At 47.0% G+C, this 10027-nt stretch overlaps 2 protein-coding genes across 4 annotated transcripts; both read left to right on the forward strand.

Moving 5' to 3' along the window:
• Nucleotides 1-1666: 1666 nt before the first annotated feature.
• carm1l (coactivator-associated arginine methyltransferase 1, like) lies at nt 1667-6401 on the forward strand. 2 transcript variants are annotated; one of them, XM_068309457.1, is made up of 12 exons: nt 1667-1880; nt 2071-2161; nt 2303-2428; nt 2506-2702; nt 2944-3000; nt 3559-3736; nt 4052-4142; nt 4994-5075; nt 5335-5420; nt 5522-5611; nt 5716-5853; nt 5936-6401. In XM_068309457.1, the coding sequence occupies exons 1-12, from the start codon at nt 1794-1796 to the stop codon at nt 6045-6047; spliced, it is 1335 nt and encodes a 444-aa protein (XP_068165558.1). In that variant the 5' UTR covers nt 1667-1793; the 3' UTR covers nt 6048-6401. The 2 variants fall into 2 exon arrangements, with proteins under 2 accessions (XP_068165558.1, XP_068165557.1); XM_068309456.1 differs by having other exon boundaries at nt 1671-1880; nt 2890-3000.
• Nucleotides 6402-6725: 324 nt separating this feature from the next.
• cnot9 (CCR4-NOT transcription complex subunit 9) lies at nt 6726-8876 on the forward strand. 2 transcript variants are annotated; one of them, XM_068309522.1, is made up of 8 exons: nt 6726-6872; nt 7300-7512; nt 7591-7706; nt 7792-7901; nt 7986-8110; nt 8192-8290; nt 8366-8457; nt 8526-8876. In XM_068309522.1, the coding sequence occupies exons 1-8, from the start codon at nt 6855-6857 to the stop codon at nt 8692-8694; spliced, it is 942 nt and encodes a 313-aa protein (XP_068165623.1). In that variant the 5' UTR covers nt 6726-6854; the 3' UTR covers nt 8695-8876. The 2 variants fall into 2 exon arrangements, with proteins under 2 accessions (XP_068165623.1, XP_068165624.1); XM_068309523.1 differs by having other exon boundaries at nt 7986-8095.
• The last annotated feature ends 1151 nt before the right edge of the window (nt 8877-10027 follow it).

Consider the following 10027-nt stretch of genomic DNA (forward strand, 5'->3'; position numbering starts at 1 on the left):
CTTCCATGATGACGCTAGTGCCATCAACCGCTCTCTAAAACGTAAAGTAAATTATACAAAATGGTTTATAATGCTTTATCTTTATCATGTACTCCTTGTGCACATTTACGTATTCATTGTTGTTTAGATACACGTTCTTATAATATTTTAGGTATTTTTCTTAATGGTAAGAACGGATTAAAATACTTTCCATTATTTCTTATGGGAAAATTGGTTTTGGTGTTCGAACAAATCGGTGCTCGACCACCACCTCAGAACGGATTATGGTCGAGTACCGAGGTACGTCTGTATATGAGTTCACACAGATTAGACGGGAATTGAAAGTCGCGCTAATCGTGTTAGCCGTCCTAATTGCGCTAGCCACGCTAATCGTGCTAGCTGTGCTAGTGAGGCTGGTCGTGTTAGCCACGCTAAGCGTGCTAGCTGTGCTAGTGAGGCTGGTCTGGTCTGGTCACGTGAATGGCTCCAGCCATGCCGGCTGCTAATTGACTGTTAATAATAGCGATGTTAATACTGTAGTTATTATCATTAATCCAGAAAAGTGTGTTCCTGTTTGGGTTTGTTCAGCCTTATTATGTGTAATATTATGTATGTATGGCCTGTCTGCGGGGCAGGTTTTTCTGGTAGGGGGTGAAATCGGGACCAGAGAAGCGCCGGTGAACTACAAAACAGAGTTGTTCATGAAATTATGGTCTGTCATGCTGCAAGTTACTAATTAAATGCCAGAAATCAGCTGTTCCCTGTGTGGTGCCTGCTCTCTGACCGGAGTTACCGCTGAGGATAAGGTGGTTCCAACACACACAGTCCCCCCGATTATACCTCTAATAGATGGTGATTACACGGAGGACTCATTAAAATAATGAAAACAAAACAATACAGAAAGTTAGACCTGCTTCTCTCTGCAAAGACAGTGAAGGAAAGAAGACGCAACTCCTGCATTATCAATTAAACGTGAGGAGTCATGTGATGTGATCGCTAGTGAACAGACAGGCTGTTGTGCAGGTATGTAAACATGGAAAATAATGCATGCATGGAAAATAATGAATCTCATCATGCATTAACTATGACTAGTTAATCAATTTGATAGTAGGCTAATGTAGCTAATATAGACACTTAGAGCTTGTGTTGCCTTCGTATAAAGCGTATAATTTTTTGCGGCTCCCGACAGGTTTGATTTTAGTTTTTTTGGTTCAATTTGGCTCTTTGAACCTTTAAGGTTGCCGACCCCTGGCCTAGAGGAAGACCAAAGAGGAGGTTTATGGATGTAGTGAAAGAGGACATGAAGGTAGTTGGTGTGAGAGAAGAGGATGCAGAAGACAGGTTTAGATGGAGGACACTGATTGGCTGTGGAGACCCCTGAAGGGAAAAGCTGAAAGGAGGAGAAGAAGGGGGTAGGGGGTAGGGGTAGTGACCACGTCTGAAGAGACCTCTTGATGCCAGCATGAGGTTGAGTGTTCTAGGTCACGTGATTCTGGTCCAACTCCTCACAATCTTTGGTTCATTCCAGGAGGAGACTCACAGGTTTTGTACAAAATAAATCCTAAATACTGTAGATTGATTATAAAGTGTTTATTTTATTTTTATTTATCTTATTTGTTCAGTTGTCAGACATATCTCCAACAGACTTCACCTCGTTTTAAATCATTCTGCCCCTCCTGGTTCCAGAGGAACGTTCTCCCAGTTCCTCCTGCTTCTCTCCCTCTTCTGCTGGAATCCGTCCTGCATCTCCTCCCCTTTCCTCCATCCCCTCCTCTCTGCTCGCTCCTCGACTTTCTTTGTTGTCACACAGCAGAATGGAGGAGAGGAGCGAGGAGTCTCCGGTGTTCCCCGTCAGGGTCTTCAGGCTGCAGGAGGAGGAGAACGTGGAGACGCGTGAGGAGGTAACGATGGAGGTTCTCCTTCGTGATATTCTGGACCAGACATTTAGAGATCAGCAATCTAACTTACTGCTTGATGTGTATACTAAAGTAATCAGATTACTTCCTGCTTTAGCTGAACCACAGGTTTATTTGACCTTGTCTGGAACATCGTGGAGAACATCTAACATCTAACCCCCCTTGTCTCCTACAGGAGGTCAGAGTCTGCAGACAGGCAGCAGATCAGGAGCTCAGTCTGCTGCTCAGAACAGAACGGGGGGAGCAGCAGCTGGTGGTGTGCAATGGTGAGCACACACACACACACACACACACACACACACACACACACACACACACACACACACACACACACACACACACACACACACACACACACACACACACTCCTGTCCTGATGACACTAGAACCCGTCGATCTGCTTCCAGCCCACAGAGCATCAGTCTTCCAGTTCACCGTTTCCAAGGAGATGGACTTTTGCCAGGTTGGAGGACAGTCCTTCCTGGTCGCCGTGGGCAACACAAGTCTTCTGTTGCAGTTCAGAACCCCAGCTGGTTGGTAGACGTTCACGGGGGTCGTCATCAGGAGTCAGAGGTCAGCTGGAAACATCTCCTCATCTTCTGCTCTCCAGACATGAGGAGGTTCCAGCAGCGTCTGAGGAGAAGGGATGAGGACACGGATGCTGAGAGGGACCCAACGTCGTCATGGCAACGTCCAGGATGTGAGGTGAGCTGTCTGTCCCAGCAGCAGACCTTGCTCCAGGACATCCTGAGGATCACCACCTACCAGAGGGCCTTCTTAGCCAATGAGGTGGACTTCAGAGACAAGGTGAGAGCCCAGGTGGGCGTCAGCTGCCAAATAGTGAGCCAAAGCTACACGATATCCCACAATTCATTACACTGATGGCTTCTTTTTTTGGATGAAGTCACATGACCCCATGTATCTGGCGTCCTCCTCACTGTGTGGAGCCTCTAATATGAGCGTCTGTGTTCTCCTTGTCTCCCCGTCTCTGGAGGTGGTTCTGGATGTCTGTTGTGGTTCTGGGATTCTGTCTTTCTTTGCCGTCCAGGCGGGGGCCAGACGGGTTTACGCTGTGGAGTCCAGCCCCATGTCCCGGTACACACAGGTACCCCCCCACCCCCACCCCCATATTTACATCCACACGTCTAAAAACTGATAAAAACTGTTGTTTGAACGTGTAGCCGTGTGCAAAGTAACGTCATGCGTGTTGGCTTTGGGAGGGAGAGACGAGAAACCACAGCACACACACACACACACACACACACACACAGTGTGTGTGCATACATCACATGCAGAGCGTGGCATTCTGGGGAGTTAATGGGTTGCAGCAGCATCTGGCCCAGAGTTCAGCAGGATGGGGGCTGCTGGGAGATGCTGGACGGGCCTCAGCTGCAGATCCTCGTTTCTGTGACGTTGAGTAAAATAATCGATTTAAATCGAGCGATGTTTTATTCAACCAATGGATTTGAGATGGATTTCAATCAATGTTTCATGAAAATGAATGATAAATGATTGAAGAATGAACCTAAAGTCAACACATTGGATTGATGCACGCTGGAAAGAGTCGTCCTGGATTATTCTGTAAGAAACAACCTGAGAGGTGCTAATAGTGAGCACATCAGGGAACACCTGATTTTTACTAGATCATCTGGTTCCTGTCTAGATCCTGGTCCAGAGTAACAACCTGTCGGAGCAGATCCGGGTCCTGGAGGGGGAGGTGGAGGAGGTCAGCTGTCCAGACCTGGTGGACGTCATCGTCTCTGAGCCAATGGGATACCTGCTGCTCAATGATAGGCTCATGGGGAGCTTCTTACACGCCCGAAAATGGCTCAAACCAAACGGTGGGTGGGGAAGGTTTGCAGAGACGCAAGTGGGTGTTTCCTGGAGGAAGGGATACGTGCATATCTATAAAGTTAATATTAATATAATACTAACAAAATCCAAACAATACTTTAGACGAGAGAGTTCACTAATTCTAGATTTAATAGCCTCACACACATTTCTGGCTGAGGCCAAATGAGAGAAGAAGATGAACCAAGCTGGAAGACTGTTTCACCACCATGATTTCACTGTGTGGACCTGGACTGAAGGGCCTGGTCCTTCTTCCTGGTTATTTCCGTGTGACTGAACATCTTGGGGGGGGTTCTGTCCTGCAGGTCACATGTTCCCGTCCCGTGGTGATATCCATCTGGCGCCCTTCAGCGACGAGCAGCTCTACTTCGAACACTACGCCCGAGCTAGTTTCTGGTCTCACACACTCACACACACACACACACACCGCCATGCATGAGGACTCAAACACACTGCCTCCCTTTCTTTCCTCCGCCTGTTACACACACACACACACACACACACACACGCACACACACACTGGCTCTCAGTCAGCCATGACTCCGACTGGGTGTAAAGCCCCCGGTTCGGTCCGGTCCTGAATCCCGTCTCTGACTGATGGGATGTTCTGATGATCCTCCTACGGCTCAGTGTTTTACAGATTTCCTGTCAGGAAATTTATTGTTTTCACAGAATTGAGGCCTAAAAAAAGAAAAGAGTTCCATCCAAAGCTGGTGGAAAGTTTGGGGGAACTTTTTAATCTGCAAACATGAGAGAGCTTCAACAGAGAACAAAAAGACAGCATTAAACCACTGAAGATGGGTTTAAACTAGTTTACACTGACCGGTTATGTCCTCGCGGGCCCCATTTGGCCCCCGGGGGCCTTGAGTTTGACCTGTTTGTCCTCGGAGATCTCAAGATGTTCCAAAGTGGACGAATGTGTGCGAACACGCTTGTGTACCGGATACCTGCATGAATGTGCGTGTTGCTATGGTCTGTGGCCTTCGCTGCTCCATCGCCGTGTGGGGGTCAGGCTCAGTCGCCCCTGAGGAATGAAGGTAAACCATAAACAGGTGGTGTTCACCAACAAACCCGTGGGAAAGAACCCACGACCTGACTTATTAGCGCCAACGCTATCGCCCTGCAGCGGATGTGATGGAGTAAAGCACAAGAAGAAGAATCAGTCTGTCTTCTTGACCTTCACAGGTCAGCCTCTCCTGATTGGTTGGGTTGCTTCGGGTCAGGTGATTTGTGTTTGTTTCCTGCAGGCAGCAGAGGAGCTTCTACGGTGTTAACCTGAGCTCCCTTCACAGCCCTGCGGTGGACGAGTTCTACAAGCAGCCAATCGTGGTAGGAGTCAGTGTGTGTGGCCAGACAGGAGGTGTGTGTCGGCTGTGTGTGGTTTAACAGGGCTTACGTTGGCCTTCTTCATTTGACCTTTGAGGTGCATACCAGTGATCAGCTGTAAAAACCCTGCTGCCTGACAGACATGACTCAGGAATTAAAAAAAACCCTCCACTGTAAAATCCCAGTTATAACATGAAGGTTTGGTTTAGATGCTGTTATTCTGCTGCTATAAAGGTGTAAAATGACTTTTGTCTTTTTTTAGGACACATTCGATGTGCAGATCCTGATGGCCAGGTCTGTCAAACACTGCATCGACTTCATGGAGGCCACAGAAGCAGATCTACTCAGGTTAGACACTAGTAACGATGGATTTATGATGATCCAGAACCTGTGAGACAAATCGATGGGAATAGACTTTAGAGTGACCACAAATGAAACATGTCTTGTAGGATGGAGATCCCTTTTGTGTTCACTCTGCTGCAGTCGGGCCTGATCCACGGACTCGCCTTCTGGTTCGACGTGGCCTACTCAGGCTCCAAGTAAGGGGCTCACCTTTGACCTCTAGTCTGAGATGATTCCAGGAATCTGTACCTGAGATCGGCATGAGACTGATGTCTTATATCCGACCCTGCTGTGTCTGCAGGTCGACAGTGTGGCTCTCCACGGCCCCCACTGAGCCCCTGACCCGCTGGTACCAGGTCAGATGTTTGCTTCAGACGCCACTCTTTGCCAAACTGGGACAGACTCTCTCTGGGACGGTCCTGCTGGTGGCGAACAACAGGTGAATTCTTCTAAAGGCGTCCTCTGAAGTCTGAGCGGGAGGAGAACACGATCAAAATGCAGCCTCTCATTTCTCATTCCAGGAAAAGCTACGACATCCACATCACAGCCACCGTCGACCAATCAGGGTTCAGATCTGGAAACGTCCTGGACCTCAAGAACCCTTTCTTTAGGTTAAATTTTATTCCTCTGTGATACAAGCCTTGAATTGAATGTGAATTAATGTGAACTGTAATGATAACAGTAACTATTACTTCAAACTAATATGTATTGAAAATAACTGTCCTAATAATGCTTGGCAAAGTCCAAAAATGTCAAGCTCTTTACTGTTGAATGTGACATTTGAATACAAGAAGAAGAAAAAAGACTTCTATATTTGTAAAGACTTAAATTTTATTTTAAAGGACTTGTATTTTATTTTAAAGAATCAACAGTCTGTATAAATACAAAAGGCTCTTGGTAATGGATGACTGAACTCCCATGGCAGTTCCACTTTGTACTTGTATTAGTATTACGCTTCTGTAAAAAAAAACGTTGAATAAAAATGACATACTGTACATTTGTTTGATGGTTATTTTTATTATTATTGGAGACTTGTTACTATAAGAGTGAAATGATCCAGATTAGTTATAAATAATATATTATTACAATTATATATACTGTATATATATTATGTAGTTATATATATGTAATATTATATAATATATATATTATATAATAATAAAATGCTTTGTGTTTTTAAATTTTAGTCAGGTTAAAAATCACAAAACTCAAGTGTACCAGCTCTGGAAAATGAAGTTGTTCCTTTGCTCGCTCTTTTAACTTGAAAATAATAACCCGGAAGTTTTTGTTCTAGTTATTGATAGACCGGAAGTGACGCAAATGCTGCTAAAATGTCATGAAAGGTAATACAGCCCTGATAGTATCTGTGTTTTACAGAATAACACAGCTTTAAACACATGAGTTTTAATAATTAGGCCTTAATTAAGATTAAGAGGTGGGATGTTGACGACGGGAGCGGTGAGTAAATTTATTTAATTTAATTAAAACTAGCTAATAAAAACTAGCCGGTGTGAGCTAGCCTGTCAGTGTTAGCTCGGCTAAATGAAAACACGCTAGCTTTAGATTGTGCGCGTCCTGCTGGTCACATGACTGAGTTAAACTACAAAGTCACTATCGAAATGATTTTATCTCTCATGGTGAGTTTACGTCTTTTTAATCTTTATAGTCGATATTTTAAAAAAATATATATACGCAAATTGAAGGTTTTGTCAACCCGGAGCGTCTCACCTGTCCGCACCTGCGGCTGCTTTTCGCGCCATATATCAGTTTACTAGCATGCTTCAGCACCATCGAACCTGAACAGAGTCTTTTTTAGTCTATTTTTTTACTTATTTTCATGCAAACTGCAACAATTGCCGGAATAATGCGGAATAATGTGTTCCAGAGAGAGCAGGCGGCGCAGGTCCTCCACGCCCAGGCGGTGACCACAGCTATGGCCCAGGTGGACCGGGAGAAGATCTACCAGTGGATCAACGAGCTGTCCAGCCCGGAGACCAGGGAGAACGCCCTGCTGGAGCTCAGCAAGAAGAGGGAGTCGGTCCCTGACCTGGCCCCCATGCTGTGGCACTCCTGTGGCACCATCGCGGCTCTGCTGCAGGTCCGGCTCCACGCTCCTCACACCGTTTTCTCCCCAAACAATTCAACTTATCTGGACATTCATGATTGTCTCTACTAGGAAATCGTCAACATCTATCCATCGATCAACCCCCCCACCCTGACAGCGCACCAGTCCAACAGAGTGTGTAACGCCCTGGCGCTCCTCCAGTGTGTAGCCTCACATTCAGAGACGAGGTAATGTTTGAAAGCGTTCACAAACCTCTACTGCGCTGAAGTCAGATGTTCATCCACCGCGACTAAAAGCTTCTGTCCACCACAGGTCGGCCTTCCTGGCTGCACACATCCCACTGTTCCTCTACCCGTTCCTCCACACAGTCAGCAAAACACGGCCGTTTGAGTACCTCCGCCTCACCAGCTTAGGAGTCATAGGTCAGACGTGGACTCGATGTGAGCAGCCAGACACATGTTGAGGAATTCATTCAAGATCTCACTGGTCTCTTGGTCCCTCCCCAGGTGCGCTGGTGAAAACCGACGAGCAGGAAGTGATCAACTTCCTGTTGACGACGGAGATAATTCCCTTATGCCTTCGGATCATGGAATCTGGCAGCGAGCTGTCTAAAACGGTGCTGTTACCTGATGTAAAAATGAGTCATGGAATCCCTTGAATGAATCAAAGCCCCAGTTTGGACTGAATGTAGCCTCACTTCTTTTTTTTTTAGGTTGCAACTTTCATACTCCAAAAGATTCTCCTGGACGACACGGGGTTGGCGTACATCTGTCAGACCTATGAGCGCTTCTCCCACGTCGCTATGATCCTTGTGAGTCTCTGGTGTGGTAACGAAACGGAGTTCATCGTGAATGTTTGGCGTCTGATCAGCGTCTTTGTTCTCCAGGGTAAGATGGTGCTTCAGCTGTCCAAAGAGCCGTCGGCCCGGCTGCTGAAGCACGTGGTGCGCTGCTACCTACGGCTGTCCGACAACTCCAGGTACGTTTAAAACGAGGAAAAGTGGCTCCACGACCTCCATCGCTGACGTGTTTGTGTTTCCCGCGCAGAGCCAGAGAAGCTCTGCGCCAGTGCCTCCCCGACCAGCTCAAAGACACGACCTTCGCACAGGTGCTGAAGGACGACGCCACCACCAAGCGCTGGCTGGCCCAGCTGGTGAAGAACCTGCAGGAGGGGCAGGTCACCGATCCACGGGGGATCCCTCTGCCGCCGCAGTGACTCCGCCCACTCTTGGTCAACCCTGAGGAACACCAGCAAAGAACTGCCCAACATTCGAGCCCTCGCTCGTGGACACAGCTTCTGTGAAGACGTTCAGGCAGACGAGCCTCTTTGGATCAAATAGACTTTCACATCCACTGCCTCACCTGCTGATTGTCAGAACTACAATAAACTGTTGCACAACCACAAACGGCTTCAGCCCCTTCGTTCACACACGTTCACGAGGTCTGTCTGGTTGTCTTTCAACAAACCGCATCAGAAACAAGGCCGACATGTCACACTGCAGATTTTACTCCCTTTTATGGGTCAAGCTAGAGACTACATTTCCCAGAGTTCTTACTGATGGCATGTAAATTCTTAATGCATTGTAAAACAGACAGTATAGAGTGTCTTTAAAATATTTCCCCCACCCTGGGACAACTGATGATGTCACAGGGTTTTATTGGAGATCAGATGAAGCCGAATCAGATCAGACGTTACTGATTCGGTTCAATCAATGTGTTAAAAATATCACCGTTCGTGTCATCGCTCCGAAACCAAAGCGTTCATCGTGTTCCCGCACTAATTTATTCATGTTTTTCCTTCACTTTGCGTCGCCCCAGTCCATCAACTATTCAGCAGCGTTGTCTGGTGTGAATGGCCTCAGCTGGTGTATTGTGGAGGGAGCTGTTGGGTATTGTAGTTTTCTTCTTTGCGTGGCACGGGTTCATTGTGAGGGAGCCCCCGTGCCTCGGCGTTGGCTCAGCCTGTGAAACTGGAGATGGAAGCTGAGCTGAAGCTGTGGATTATTGATGCCTCTGAACCTGAGCGCCAACGCCGATCAAACCACCCAGAATGTTCATTATCAGACATCCAGACGGACTTGTGAGAGCTCTGATGATGATGTCACTGATGAGATCAGCAGGGAGCTGATTGCTGCTTTGAGGGGGAGTTGGCCCCGGGGGGCCGTCCTCTGGTCCCTCTGCTCTGGACTGGTCTGATTAACCATTGATGAGGGACTTAGTAACTAGATGAGACAGAGGTCTGTGCTGGTCCACCCAGCAGGATGAGGTAGAGATGGTCCGGCGCCACTGGTAGTCCTAGTGAGTGTAGGGCGCCAGCGGATCGATGATGTCATCATCGTTCTGATAGTTTTTAATCTCATGAATTACTGAAAGAAAATGACTTTTATAGAAACAAATGAAACAAAACCAAAAGAAAAAAGAGCTTTTTAAACAAATTACATGAAATCAAGTTACCTGAATGTCGTGTTGGTGTGTCCTGTAGCTGCCACAGATCAGTCACATGGGTCATGTGATGAGGTGGTGTGTGTGTGTGTGTGTGTGTGTGTGTG

Source organism: Antennarius striatus, chromosome 24, assembly GCF_040054535.1.
Source record: "Antennarius striatus isolate MH-2024 chromosome 24, ASM4005453v1, whole genome shotgun sequence".
NCBI classification, from domain to species: Eukaryota; Metazoa; Chordata; class Actinopteri; order Lophiiformes; family Antennariidae; genus Antennarius; species Antennarius striatus.

What these genes read in the sequence shown, in the direction of transcription:
- carm1l (XM_068309456.1), top strand. Translation starts at nt 1,794, where the DNA reads ATGGAGGAGAGGAGCGAGGAGTCTCCGGTGTTCCCCGTCAGGGTCTTC. An exon ending in ACGTGGAGACGCGTGAGGAG is followed by an intron (nt 1,881 to 2,070) that starts GTAACGATGGAG and finishes TGTCTCCTACAG; the next exon opens with GAGGTCAGAGTCTGCAGACA. An exon ending in CTGCTGGTGGCGAACAACAG is followed by an intron (nt 5,854 to 5,935) that starts GTGAATTCTTCT and finishes TTCTCATTCCAG; the next exon opens with GAAAAGCTACGACATCCACA.
- cnot9 (XM_068309522.1), top strand. An exon ending in CCCACGTCGCTATGATCCTT is followed by an intron (nt 8,291 to 8,365) that starts GTGAGTCTCTGG and finishes TTTGTTCTCCAG; the next exon opens with GGTAAGATGGTGCTTCAGCT. An exon ending in CGGCTGTCCGACAACTCCAG is followed by an intron (nt 8,458 to 8,525) that starts GTACGTTTAAAA and finishes TTTCCCGCGCAG; the next exon opens with AGCCAGAGAAGCTCTGCGCC.